Raw genomic sequence first — 15,157 nt, forward strand, 5'->3', positions numbered from 1 at the left:
GAAAAATCTACCCCCTTTCTGGTCATATCAGTGAGTGGTTTAACAATAGAAGAATAATTCAAAATGAACTTCCTGTAATAATTCGCAAAGCCCAAAAAAACGCATCAGCGCCTTCTGATTCTCAGGAAGCTCCCACTCAAGCACAGCGCGGACCTTATCGGGGTCCATGCGAAAACCAGAAGCGGAGAGAAGAAACCCCAGAAATTGAATTTCTGGAACCGCAAAGACACATTTTTCCAGTTTCGCATATAATTTATTCTCCCGCAGGATGAGCAAGACCTGACGTAAATGTTCCTTATGAGTTTTGAAATCAGGAGAAAAAATCAAAATGTCATCCAAATACACCAATACAAATTTTCCCATCAAATGATAAAAAATGCTGTTCACGAAATGCTGAAAAACGGCTGGGGCATTCATCAAACCAAAAGGCATAACCAAATTTTCAAAATGGCCCTCAGGGGTATTGAAGGCCGTCTTCCATTCGTCCCCTTCTCTGACCCTGACCAGGTTGTATGCCCCTCTTAGATCTAATTTGGAAAAGACTTTAGCCCCAACAACCTGGTTAAACAGGTCCGGGATCAGAGGAAGCGGATAAGGGTCACGAATTGTGATACTGTTCAGCTCCCTGAAATCCAGACAAGGTCTTAAAGAACCATCTTTTTTCTTAACAAAGAAAAAACCAGCGGCAACAGGTGACTTCGAGGGTCGTATGTGTCCTTTTCTCAGACTCTCAGAGATATAAGCACGCATAGCGATCCTTTCAGGTTGGGAAAGATTGTATAAACGAGATTTAGGCAGCTTGGCGTCTGGGATGAGATTAATAGGGCAATCGTACTCCCTGTGCGGGGGCAAATCCTGAACTCCACTCTCAGAGAAGACATCCGAAAATTCAGAGAGAAAAGATGGTACAGTCTTAGTAGCAACCTCAGAAACAGATGTCGTGAGGCAATTCTCTCTGCAAAAGTCACTCCAACCATTTATTTGCCTCGCTTGCCAATCAATGGTGGGGTTATGCTTAGTGAGCCAGGGCAGCCCCAACACCAGAGGGGTAGGTAAAACTGCTAAGGACGAAACATGACACATCCTCAACATGAGCATGACTCACAATTAAACGGATATCGTGAACTATGCCCTTTAATGGTTTCTGAGAAAGTGGAGCGGAATCGATAGCAAAAACAGGAATATCCTTTCCCAAAGTGCGCACCTGGAAACCATGAGTTATCGCAAATTGATTATCAATGAGATTGACCGCTGCTCCACTATCCACAAAAATCTCACAAAAAATGTTCTTGCTCTCTAGCGCCACCCTAGCCGGCAGGACAAAACGGGAACTACAAGCAAATGGAAAACCTTCAATTTCCGCCTCAACCCTGCCAATAGTAACAGACGGAACATTTTTAAAAGATTTTTTCCTGTTTGTTTCTTTATTTCTCCCAGAAAACTGCCTGAATCTCCTAGAGGGACAAATATTTGCCAAATGATTTATACCTCCACAACAAAAACAAACCCTCCCATGCGAGCTGAATCTTCTATTGTCAGAAGCAATCAACCCCAGCTGCATGGGCTCCTGCTCAGAAGGGGCTGACGGCGACTGAGACCCCTGCGCACAGAATGGGACCGCTGCACTGTCCTGGGACTGCATATGACAGGAAGGGGACATCTCTCCTCTCTCTCTAAGACGCCTGTCAATACGAACGGCCTGAGACATAGCAGAGTCCAAAGAAATAGGCCTCTCATGAAAGGCAAATGCATCTTTCAATCCCTCTGAAAGACCATGGCAAAATTGACTTCGGAGTGCATCATCATTCCAACTAGTATCAACTGCCCATCTCCGAAATTTTGAGCAGTATATTTCTGCGGATTGTTTACCCTGGCATAATAGACGTAGTCTAGACTCAGCCAGAGCAATACGATCCGGATCATCATATATCTGACCCAGGGCTAAAAAGAATTCATCCACTGAACGGAGAGGCCGTGCCCCCTCCGGCAGCGAAAAGGCCCAGGACTGAGCGTTACCTCTGAGCAGCGATATAATGATCCCCACCCTCCGTTCCTCATCACCAGAGGAATGGGGAAGAAGGCAAAAATGGAGTTTGCAAGCCTCTCTAAAACGCACAAAATTCTCACTACCCCCGGAGAACGTATCCGGGAGCGAGATCTTAGGCTCAGAACAAACTCCATGAACGCAAGCTGAACCGGTCACTTGAAGCTGAGAAAAAGTCTTACGGAGATCAGCTACCTCCAATGAAAGACCCTGGAAGCGTTCAGCCAAAAGTGAAACCGGATCCATGCTTGAGACGGTTTTGGCGGCTTATAATGTCACGGACGGTGTACAGGAAACAAGGCAAAGCAACATGCATAAATGACTGAGTGGATCCAAAGCTAAGGAACCAAGGGGAGACCCCTGCAGAAGACCTGGCACTTTCCCTGGCTGCTCAGCCTATGCAAAGATCCGAATGGTGGAAGTTTGCATATCCACGTACCTTGACTATATAACCCCTGAGCACCCTACAATAGTGAGGGGACACGACCACCGGCTCCCTACACAAGATACGGAGGGAGTCAGGGTCACCTGGGATCCAGCAAACAGAAAATAACAGATAAATGTTCAACACTTAGCTTTTGTAGCAGACAGGAGAACAAGATCAGCATGCACACACACTCCAGGAAGAAGTATAAGCCGCCCAGAAAAGCATTCTGGGGAGGAATTTAAAGGGAAGCAATTAGTCCAACACATGACAGCTGAGAGAGGCTAACGAGATGAGGAACTGAATACCACAACAAAGAAAGTCAAGGAGGAGGTTCTGAAAGGCCTCTGTCAGAGCTTCTCAGCTGTCTGGTTGTGACAGATCAGGAGCCTCTGACTGGGCTGCCTGCACCTCTGCCTCCAATTCAGAAAAAAGAGCAGAGACCACCACACCTTCAGCCAAAATGGGACCCGGGTCTTCAAAATTCCCGCCTCCCGGAAAACAACGTGACAGGGCATCTGCCTTCACATTCTTCACCCCAGGGCGGAACGTGACAACAAAATTAAATCTTGAAAAGAACAAAGACCATCTGGCCTGTCTCGGGTTTAGACGCTTGGCTGACTCCAAGTAGGCCAGATTTTTATGGTCAGTAAATACGGTAATAGGGTGTCTGGCTCCCTCTAGCCAATGGCGCCATTCCTCAAAAGCCAACTTGATGGCTAACAATTCCCTATCTCCCACATCGTAATTTCTCTCTGCGGAGGAGAGTTTTTTCGAGAAAAAGGCACACGGTCGCCATTTGGCAGGAGAGGAACCCTGAGACAAGACCGCACCCACACCCACCTCAGAAGCATCAACCTCAACTATGAAAGGTAAAGAAATATCAGGTTGCACCAAGATGGGAGCGGAAGCAAAACTCTCCTTGATATTAGAAAAAGCCTTACGCGCCTCTACCGACCAAGAAGAAAAATCTACCCCCTTTCTGGTCATATCAGTGAGTGGTTTAACAATAGAGGAATAATTCAAAATAAACTTCCTGTAATAATTGGCAAAGCCCAAAAAACGCATCAGCGCCTTCTGATTCTCAGGAAGCTCCCACTTAAGCACAGCGCGTACCTTCTCGGGGTCCATGCGAAAACCAGAAGCGGAGAGAAGAAACCCCAGAAATTGAATTTCTGGAACCGCAAACACACATTTTTCCAGTTTCGCATATAATTTATTCTCCCGCAGAATGAGCAAGACCTGACGTAAATGTTCCTTATGAGTTTTGAAATCAGGAGAAAAAATCAAAATGTCATCCAAATACACTAATACAAATTTCCCCATCAAATGATAAAAAATGCTGTTTTTTACGAAATGCTGAAAAACGGCTGGGGCATTCATCAAACCAAAAGGCATAACCAAATTTTCAAAATGGCCCTCAGGGGTATTGAAGGCCGTCTTCCATTCGTCTCCTTCTCTGACCCTGACCAGGTTGTATGCCCCTCTTAGATCTAATTTGGAAAAGACTTTAGCCCCAACAACCTGGTTAAACAGGTCCGGGATCAGAGGAAGCGGATAAGGGTCACGAATAGTGATACTGTTCAGCTCCCTGAAATCCAGACAAGGTCTTAAAGAACCATCTTTTTTCTTAACAAAGAAAAAACCAGCGGCAACAGGTGACTTCGAGGGTCGTATGTGTCCTTTTCTCAGACTCTCAGAGATATAAGCACGCATAGCGATCCTTTCAGGTTGGGAAAGATTGTATAAACGAGATTTAGGCAGCTTGGCGCCTGGGATGAGATTAATAGGGCAATCGTACTCCCGGTGCGGGGGCAAATCCTGAACTCCACTCTCAGAGAAGACATCCGAAAATTCAGAGAGAAAAGATGGTACAGTCTTAGTAGCAACCTCAGAAACAGATGTCGTGAGGCAATTCTCTCTGCAAAAGTCACTCCAACCATTTATTTGCCTCGCTTGCCAATCAATGGTGGGATTATGTTTAGTGAGCCAGGGTAGCCCCAACACTAGAGGAGTAGGCAAACCGCTAAGGACGAAACATGACACATCCTCAACATGAGCATCACTCACAATTAAACGGATATTGTGAACTATGCCCTTTAATGATTTCTGAGAAAGTGGAGCGGAATCAATAGCAAAAACAGGAATATCCTTTCCCAAAGTGCACACCTGGAAACCATGAGTTATTGCAAATTGATTATCAATGAGATTGACCGCTGCTCCACTATCCACAAAAATCTCACAAAAAATGCTCTTGCTCTCTAGCGCCACCCTAGCCGGCAGGACAAAACGGGAACTACAAGCAAACGGAAAACCTTCAATTTCCGCCTCAACCCTGCCAATAGTAACAGGCGGAACATTTTTAAAAGATTTTTTCCTCTTTGTTTCTTTATTACTCCCAGAGAACTGCCTGAATCTCCTAGAGGGGCAGACATTTGCCAAATGATTTATACCTCCACAACAAAAACAAACCCTCCCATGCGGGCTGAATCTTCTATTGTCAGAAGCAATCAACCCCAGCTGCATGGGCTCCTGCTCAGAAGGGGCTGACAGCGACTGAGACCCCTGCGCACAGAATGGGACCGCTGCAGTGTCCTGGGACTGAGTATGACAGGAAGGAGAGATCTCTCCTCTCTCTCTAAGACGCCTGTCAATACGAACGGCCTGAGACATAGCTGAGTCTAAGGAAACAGGCCTTTCATGAAAGGAAAATGCATCTTTCAATCCCTCTGAAAGACCATGGCAAAATTGACTTCGGAGTGCAGCATCATTCCAACCAGTATCAGCTGCCCATCTCCGAAATTCTGAGCAATATATCTCTGCGGATTGTTTACCCTGGCATAATAGACGTAGTCTAGACTCAGCCAGAGTAACACGATCCGGATCATCATATATCTGACCCAGGGCTAAAAAGAATTCATCCACTGAACGGAGAGGCCGTGCCCCCTCCGGCAGCGAAAAGGCCCAGGACTGAGCGTTACCCCTGAGCAGCGATAAAATGATCCCCACCCTCCGTTCCTCATCACCAGAGGAATGGAGAAGAAGGCGAAAATGGAGTTTGCAAGCCTCTCTAAAACGCACAAAATTCTCACTACCCCCGGAGAACGTATCCGGGAGCGAGATCTTAGGCTCAGAACAAACTCCATGAATGCCAGCTGAACCGGTCACTTGAAGCTGGCATTCGGTCTCACACATGGATGCCGTCGGATTCACTGCTCACAAAGTTCCTCAGTGTCTCTCACAGCCTCACACTAAGATGGCTGCCTTCCTCTCCAGGCACTTTGTGTAACCCCCACCTCTCTCTTATGAAAATGGAGATATATGTGCAGTCTGTAGCTGTGCTTAGGAAACAGCGGCATCTTGTGGCCAAACAGCAGAATGTCAGTCCAGATCATTTAACTTCATTTAAACAAACACAATATTCAGACAATAAGAGCTGTTTCCCCATCTCATAGTAGTCAGGGGGGTCTGGCACTGCTGGACTACCCTGACTGCGGACTATAAAGCCTCATTCACATGTCAGTGTCCGTGCTCAAATACGTGATAAAGTTCTCAGTGATGCCGACGTGATGTCCTTGAAGGATCAGTGTGTGGTCCTTGTGTCAGCTTTTTGCTGTCCGTATGTCATCCATGTTTCATGAACACTGTGCAGCTGAAAATAATTTTCAAAGCATCTGTTCTTAATGATCCGTGAAACACAGATGGCATCCGTGTTGCGTGTTTTTCACGGACCCATAAACTATAATGGGCATGATGGATCTGTGAACATAGACAAAATAGAGCATGCATCTATGCTAAAACCATGGACCCACGGACCGTGGTAAAACACAGATGTGTGAATACACACATTCAAATGAATGGGTACGTGTGTTGTCAATGGAGAACATGAACAGCACATGTATGTGGAACACTGACCTGTGATTGAGGCTTAAAGGGGTTATTCAAAGTCTAACACATGCCCCCCAATGCCCAGGCCCCTCATATAAATTATGCTTACCCCGCTCCCCAAGGCCCGCGTCGTCAAAACATCCAGCGAGGGGGGAGCAGCCAATAGCAGGCTGCGACAGGGATGAGCCTCCCTAGAATCGTGGGTGACGCTAGGGAAGCTTGTCCCTGTCACGGCCTGCTATTGGCTGCTACCCCCATCGCTGCATGTTTTGATGCACTTTTTTAAACACTTGCTATGATCAAGTATTTTTTCAGGTATCTTTCTTATCAGCATGGCTGTATGCCTGGTTTAAAATGGTTGATCATGCTGACAGAGGCACTTTAAGGTGATGATGATCGGGGATGCCTGGCCCTGTCAATCAACTGGAGGGGGAGTGGCTAGCGAAGCAGAGTAGAGGAGTAGGTGACTTTCACATGACGATTTTTACAGCGGAATTTTGGCGCAGACAGTCGTGGCGAAATTCCTCCGAAAACTCACTGGCGGCCCACTCCTTTCTTCCTCCTATACATCTTAATGGGAGGCAGGAGTGGAGGCTAAAATCCTCTAAAAGCCTCTGCTCCACAATCCTCATTGCTGCCTCCCATTAAGATCTGTGGGAGGCAGAAAGGACGCAGATGTTTTTTGGCGCAGCTGCCCGCGCCACAATTACGCTGTAAAAGCTATCACGTGAACGTCCCCTTAGGGTGCACCAAGTGACTTGGTTCAGTCGTTGATGCACTTTAGACCTCATATGCATCTAAAGGTGAATTTATAAGACTTGATGCAGGAGATGATTGTTGGGGAAGGAAGTGTTTCTTCCCGACAGCTGCCTGCTCGTCAGTGGAGGTGAAGCACTGATCCCCTCCATTGTATGGAGATACTGCCAGATTTTTGGTCTTTCATCCCATGATCTGTGACACCTTTACACGTGAAGATTATGAGGAACAAGCATTTGTACGAATGTCTGTCCCTGATAATCTGCCTTTCAGAAAAAGCACCGTATCTTCAGAAAGCCGCCACAGGTTGGGATATAACAGGAAATGATGTAATCTGCTAAGGCAGACTGTCTGACTGGGATGCCTTGAGCCCATCAGAGGATATTCTTTGGTCCCAGCCCCGATATCCTCAGAGAAGCCTAATAGCTTTTGATTCAAAGAAATAGACCCCAATGGCAAGTTCTTGGCTCCAAAGGCTGCTCCAAATGTTGTTGTTTTTTTTGTCCTGGACCTTTGGGGACCCACTGAGGTATAAGAGCCAGGATCCTCTGGTGGGCCACTCAGGCACTGCTACCAGGAACTGTTTCTGTGACAGTTTCCCATTAACTTGACTTTTGTTGTGTCACGTATGAAATTAAAGTTTGCTGCATCTGTAGAATGTTAGTCTCGCTCATCGGTCACAATTATGATAAGTTAGCATCAAATGGAATTATTTTCTGCTGGGCCTTGTTGCGATTGCAGTTTCATGGACCTTGGCCACCAAAATGATCCATTGGTGCTCTGGTGGCATAGTCCAATCTCGGATATGTCAATTACATTGGTAATACAAATGAATTCAACATCCTTTGGGGGGGGGGGGGGAGTTCTTGGATCCTCTTGTGTTGTAGTTATCAGTAGAGAAATCCTTTCTGGTGGCTGCAGTGGTATAAGGGGCATTCCAAGCTTATACATTTATGACGTATCCAGAGAATGAAGGTCAAGGGGACCCCAACCCCTGTACCAACTGGTGAGGTGGAAAATGGGAGCTGGAGTAAGGTATGAGCATCTGATACCTTTTTTTTATTTAGACATTGCAGGAGTTGTGTGAGATTTGTAATGATCACAGACAAGCCCCATAAGAGCTCCTTTTTGTGGCTTTCAGTCATAGGTGAGTGTATAGATGGAATGCTCCAGCTGGGTGCACCCGGTAATGGGTAGTTATAACAACCGCTGTCGCTGCCTTCTCAGACATCATTAATTCACTGTGTTCTTCTTAAGCCAAGTTATTAATTTATGAAGTTATTGTTTTACAGGGCATCATAAATCTCAAGCTCAGCATTGATTATTATCTATTCACTTCAGTGATTCCTTATGTTTTCCAGGTGAATATAAGGCCACCTGTACACATTGCAGAATACGTGCGCTTTTTTCCACGCAGAAAAAACGCAGCATAGTACAGTACCGGTAAAATGTACACTACAGATTTTCAAATGTCAATTAGGTTTGCAGTTTTAGCTTCAACTAAGGCTTCAACTAAGTACTGAGGAAAGGGTTGGAATACTTATGTTAATGAGACATTTTAGTTTTTCCATTTCAATAAATTTGCAAACATTTCTAATATTCTGTTTTTACTTTCTCATTATGGGGTTCTGAGTGCAGATTGATGTAGGAAAACTAGATTTTAGGGTCTAAAGATGTTCCAAGAGGGCCTTGGTAAGAGGTGACCAAGAACCCAATGGTCCCTCTGGCTGAGCTCCAAAGATCCTGTGTGCAGATTGGAGAAACTACTGTAGCGTATTTATAACCAGGGAAGCAAATCCTCCGTTGCTGGCCTCCTCCGTTGTATGCATTTTTGCTGGGGATTGCTGTTAGCAACAGATCACATGAGGAGGATTTGCTCCCCCGGTTATAAATACGCCACAGTGTTTGGGGTTTTTGAGCATTTCCTCCCATTTAGGCCTTTATTCAGTGATTTGGTGTGTGGAAGAGCAGCCATATTGGATGGTGTGTGGAAGAGCAGCCATATTGGATGGTGTGTGGAAGAGTAGCCATATTGGATGGTGTGTGGGAGAGCAGCCATATTGGATGGTGTGTGGAAGAACAGCCATATTGGATGGTGTGTGGAAGAGCAGCCATATTGGATGGTGTGTGGAAGAGCAGCCATATTGGATGGTGTGTGGAAGAGTAGCCATACTGGATGGTGTGTGGAAGAGCAGCCATATTGGATGGTGTGTGGAAGACAGCCATATTGGATGGTGTGTGGAAGAGTAGCCATATTGGATGGTGTGTGGAAGAACAGCCATATTGGATGGTGTGTGAAAGAACAGCCATATTGGATGGTGTGTGGAAGAGCAGCCATATTGGATGGTGTGTGGAAGAGTAGCCATATTGTTTGGTGTGTGGAAGAGCAGCCATCTTGGATGCTGTGTGGAAGAGCAGCCATATTGGATGGAGTGTGGAAGAGCAGCCATATTGGATGGTGTGTGGAAGAGTAGCCATATTGGATGGTGTGTGGAAGAGCAGCCATATTGGATGGTGTGTGGAAGAACAGCCATATTGGATGGTGTGTGGAAGAGCCGCCATATTGGATGGTGTGTGGAAGAGCAGTCATATTGGATGGTGTGTGGAAGAGCAGCCATATTGGATGGTGTGTGGAAGAGTAGCCATATTGGATGGTGTGTGGAAGAGCAGTCACATTGGATGGTGTGTGGAAGAGCAGCCATATTGGATGGTGTGTGGAAGAGCCGCCATATTGGATGGTGTGTGGAAGAGCCGCCATATTGGATGGTGTGTGGAAGAGCAGTCATATTGGATGGTGTGTGGAAAAGCAGCCATATTGGATGGTGTGTGGAAGAGCAGTCATATTGGATGGTGTGTGGAAGAGCAGTCATATTGGATGGTGTGTGGAAGAGTAGCCATACTGGATGGTGTGTGGAAGAGCAGTCATATTGGATGGTGTGTGGAAGAGCAGCCATATTGGATGGTGTGTGGAAGAACAGCCATATTGGATGGTGTGTGGAAGAGCAGCCATATTGGATGGTGTGTGGAAGAGCAGTCACATTGGATGGTGTGTGGAAGAGCAGCCATATTGGATGGTGTGTGGAAGAGCCGCCATATTGGATGGTGTGTGGAAGAGCAGTCATATTGGATGGTGTGTGGAAGAGCAGCCATATTGGATGGTGTGTGGAAGAGCAGTCACATTGGATGGTGTGTGGAAGAGCAGCCATATTGGATGGTGTGTGGAAGAACAGCCATATTGGATGGTGTGTGGAAGAGCAGCCATATTGGATGGTGTGTGGAAGAGCAGTCACATTGGATGGTGTGTGGAAGAGCAGCCATATTGGATGGTGTGTGGAAGAGCCGCCATATTGGATGGTGTGTGGAAGAGCAGTCATATTGGATGGTGTGTGGAAGAGCAGCCATATTGGATGGTGTGTGGAAGAGCAGTCACATTGGATGGTGTGTGGAAGAGCAGCCATATTGGATGGTGTGTGGAAGAGTAGCCATACTGGATGGTGTGTGGAAGAGCAGTCATATTGGATGGTGTGTGGAAGAGCAGCCATATTGGATGGTGTGTGGAAGAACAGCCATATTGGATGGTGTGTGGAAGAACAGCCATATTGGATGGTGTGTGGAAGAGCAGCCATATTGGTGTGTGGAAGAGACGCCATATTGGATGGTGTGTAGAAGAGCCGCCATATTGGATGGTGTGTGGAAGAGACGCCATATTGGATGGTGTGGGGAAGAGCAGCCATATTTGATGGTGTGTAGAAGAGACGCCATATTGGATGGTGTGTAGAAGAGCCGCCATATTGGATGGTGTGTGGAAGAGACGCCATATTGGATGGTGTGTGGAAGAGACGCCATATTGGATGGTGTGTGGAAGAGCAGCCATATTGGATGGTGTGTGGAAGAGCAGCCATATTTGATGGTGTGTTGAGGTAAGAGCTAGGGTTGAGCGAACTTTGTGTTTCAAGTTTGGCATACAAGGTTCAGGTTATCTAAGAATTCCATTATGGATTACGCTACATTGGACCATAAGTTATGGTTTATGATAGCAGAGTCTATAGCGGAATTCTTAAGCCTCACACAGACGTCCGTGGAACACGGTCTGTGAGATACTGGACTGGCATTGCAGGAGCGCATGGCGTCATAGAAACCTGCAACCTACTCCTGCAATGCCAGTCCAGTATCTTACGGACCGTGTTCCACAGACGTCTGCATGAGGCTTTTAGATATCCCGAACCTTGCAAATAAGCTGAACTTGAAACACAAAGTTCGCTCAACCCTACAAAGAGCCGTTATTCTAGCAGGTCACTGACACACGTCCAGAAGGCAGTGTGAGTGTGTGGAATAATCAGCAGCTCGGTGCATGTACTTCATGTCCTGCAGATGGCGCTGCAGTATCACTTTCCCGTCAACTCCTGCTGCAGCACATAGGGCTGGACTGTGCTGCTGCTAGTGGCAGCCCCATGACAGGAGCCTTGTGTAGTGCTACTGCCGTCTCCTCCCCGGTGTTTCCGCTTCCTGCGGTCACACATGGCTGCAGACTTCGGGGACATGGAGGTGCCAGTCGGCTGTGAGCACTACAGCAGAGGCTGCGAGCTGAGGGTGAGGGCGCACGGGGCAGGGGATAAGCGGGAGAAGGTCCTCTCAGTCAGCCCTGCCTGCCATTACTGCTGCCTCCTGGGAGCTGGTGGGGTGAAAAAGGTCCTGACATTGTAACGTGAGCCCCCTGTTTCTCCAGTAGGACCTGAGCATTAGAATACGGGTGACCCCCAGTACTAATGTGTTCTGGGGACAGCTGACTCCTCAATGAACGTGTCTGCAAAGATCTGCTAAACGGCAGTGTCCTGGCACCAGGAAGAGCAGGATGAGCATCCAGTGCTGTACAGGAGCTGGCATTGAACATGTCTGATGGTTATTCCTATCGGTGTTACATGTGGAGTGACAGCAAAGTAATCACACATTGTATGTCATTTATAATACATGTCTATGCAGTGAGGTCTGACTTGGGAAATCCACCTCTGTACACTATGGCAGCCTGACGCTGGGTTTAATGACCCCCACGGCATCATTATATTCCTGGTTGGAGTCATTAGATCCAGGTTTGTTGCATCCGTTTTTGTTTTTTTTGCAGATCCATTGTAACAATGCCTATCCTGCAAAACAGACAATAATAGGAAACATTCTATCTTTTTTTGCAGGACTGTGGAATGGACATACGGATGCGGACAGCACATCGCATTTTTTGCGGGCTCACTGAAATGAATGGATCCACGTCCGATCCGCACCAAAAATACAGTAGTGCGAATGAGTCCTAAGGGTCCATTCACACGTCTGCCAAATGGATGCGCATCCGTTCCGCAATTTTGCAGAATAGGTGCTGTCCCATTTATTTTCAGTGGGGCCGGAATGTGCTGTCCACATCCGCACTTCCGTTCCGCAAAAAAATAGAACATGTCTTATTCTTGTCCCGCAATTGTGGACAAGAAAAGGCATTTTCGATGAGAGTGCTGGCGATGTGCGGTCCGCAAAATGCGGAACGCGCATTGCCGGTGACTGTGTTTTGCAAAACACATCCGGACGGGTGAATGGACCCTAAGAAGGGGATTTTTAGGTTAGGACTGCACGGCGAGATCACTGTGTAGCAGTGCAGCCATTGAAGGGGGTGGCAGTACAACTTGCAGGTTGCCACGACAGAATTTCACAAAATAAAGCCCTGTTGGGTTCAAATCCTTCCATAGTCTGGCTGTGGAATACGCATGGATCCCAGATGCTGTATTGTCCAGATTGTCATCAGTATTGCTTCAGTAATTCATCCAGATTCCAGTGCATATTCCTGTGCCCCCTAAGATGCCCAGGCACCTCATACCGGGTATACTTACCCCACTCCCCGGCCCCTGTGCCGCTCCTGATGCCCGCACGGCTGCCGCTGCATCTCCCCGTTGTGCAGATAAAAACATACAGGGCGGGGGGGGGAGCAGGGTAAGTATAACCTGTATGAAGTGCCCAGGCATACATGTTGCCGTAAGTTTCCCCAAATGTATTAAGCTGCACACATTGTTTGACAAATTTAGCACACCTTTAAATATGCCTAGAGATCGCACTCCCGTTTTTATGCCGCCCGCTTACTGGGCTGAAATGATAGCGTTTTTTATTCTCACCATGCTCGCTTGTGCGCACTTCTTGTTACATATGAATGCACACACAAGTGATATTTCTTCTTCCAGAATTAGGCTACGTCTACACGACAACATTTGTCGCACCAATGTCGCCCAACAATTTTTATGATAGTCTATGGTGTCGCACTGCGACAGTCGCAGAAAAATCCATCTCGAATGGATTTCTTGCGACTGTCGCAGCATGTCGCATTGCGACACCATAGACTATCATTATAAAAATTGTCGTGGTGTAGACCTAGCCTTAGGGTGAGAGTCCAGCTGTCTCCTATGTGTAGATGTGAGCAGAAGGCATTGGGGCTCGTCCATACGGTACAATCCTGTGTCACTGATGAAGTGAATTCCTGATCCTTCTGTCCTTCAGGCTCCGTGCTGTGGAAAGTTCTACACTTGTCGCCTCTGCCATGACAATCAGGAGACACATAAGATGGATCGCTTCAAGGTGACACAAGTCCAGTGTCTGAAGTGCAAGCGCGTTCAGAAGGTACGGTACTCTTCTGCCCCTTCAGCCTCGTACAGCCAGATTTACTAGACAGGCTGGTGTGTCACTCATATTAGGAAGTGACTGTTCGGCTCTAGCCAAATATTCACACGAGGGTTAACGGCTTCCCTTAAAAATGGGCTTGTTTCTGAATGGCTTCCAGCAAATCCTAATTGATCCAGTTGACTTAGGTTGCACACTAGCGCTGGACATCTCCAGCAGGGAGCAAAGTGCCGGAGATGTCTGGATCTGTCTGAAGGCCCGCCAGCTCCATTAACGATAATGGGGATCGGCAGAGATCCAGCAAATATGCAGAGAATCGGCCAGACTAAAACCAGCGTGCGCAGTTGTCGTATGCAACGCGGACGACAACTGTATTTTTTGTGGACCACAATATACGGTCGTGTGAGTGCACACCGACCCTCATAACAGAGTCCTACATCGCTCCTGTATGTTTCATGCCATGACTATCCTTGCAGACTATATTATTCTGGCGACCTGATAAACTGGAAATTAAAGAGGTTGTGCAGGCAGTATATATTGAAGACCTGCCCTCAGGATAGGTCATCCGTATCTGATCGGCAGGGGTCCGACACCGCCTATCAGCTGTTTGAAGAGGAGACGGTGCTGCAGAGAAGCGTGTGTCAGCAATTGCAGTCTCCAATCCATGGGCAACATCCGTGCAGCGGACATGTTATATTTTTTTAGCGGAACGGAGCCACGATGCGGACCCCATTGAAGTGAATCGGTCCACATCCGAGCCGCCAAAACGGCGGCTCGGATGCGGACCAAAACAACAACCATGTGCATGACAGAACTTGTTTGAGCGTCGGGCGTTTTACAGCGCGATCGTACGCGCTGTAAAACGCCCAGGTGAGAACCATTCCCATAGGGAATCATTGGTTTCTCCGTGTTGAGCGTTTTACAGCGCATAGGAACGCGCTGTAAAACGCTCAGGTCTGAACCCAGGGTTAGGCCTTACTACGATGAAATAAAGGATACATGAATTGAAGATTTAGCGCCCGCTGGGATTTCTTTGCTACAGTGCCAGCTAAGGACTAAGTCATCTGTAAATATTTACACTGCATGGATAAGTGTTGGTTCTACTTATGTAAATGTCAGAACATATCAATCATCACCTCTAAGGGGGCAGGTAACCTATGTGGGTACTGATGAGACTAACTTACAGTAGGGATATCTACAGTCGGGGCAAAAAGTTTTGAGTGACACAAATATTAGTTTTCACAAAGTTTGCTGCTAAACTGCTTTTAGATCTTTGTTTCAGTTGTTTCTGTGATGTAGTGAAATATAATTACACGCACTTCATACGTTTCAAAGGCTTTTATCGACAATTACATGACATTTATGCAAAGAGTCGGTATTTGCAGTGTTGGCCCTTCTTT

General features: G+C 46.9%; 1 protein-coding gene across 1 annotated transcript in view; it reads left to right on the plus strand.

The window, feature by feature from the left end:
- Positions 1–11,578: 11,578 nt before the first annotated feature.
- RCHY1 (ring finger and CHY zinc finger domain containing 1) overlaps positions 11,579–15,157 on the plus strand; it is a 70,206-nt gene continuing 66,627 nt past the window's right edge. The window contains exons 1-2 of the mRNA XM_044303086.1: positions 11,579–11,702; positions 13,638–13,757. Of these exons, the coding sequence (XP_044159021.1) occupies positions 11,631–11,702; positions 13,638–13,757 (192 nt within the window). The 5' untranslated portion in view covers positions 11,579–11,630. The remainder of the gene's footprint in view (positions 11,703–13,637; positions 13,758–15,157) is intronic.

This window comes from Bufo gargarizans, chromosome 1 (assembly GCF_014858855.1).
Source record: "Bufo gargarizans isolate SCDJY-AF-19 chromosome 1, ASM1485885v1, whole genome shotgun sequence".
NCBI classification, from domain to species: Eukaryota; Metazoa; Chordata; class Amphibia; order Anura; family Bufonidae; genus Bufo; species Bufo gargarizans.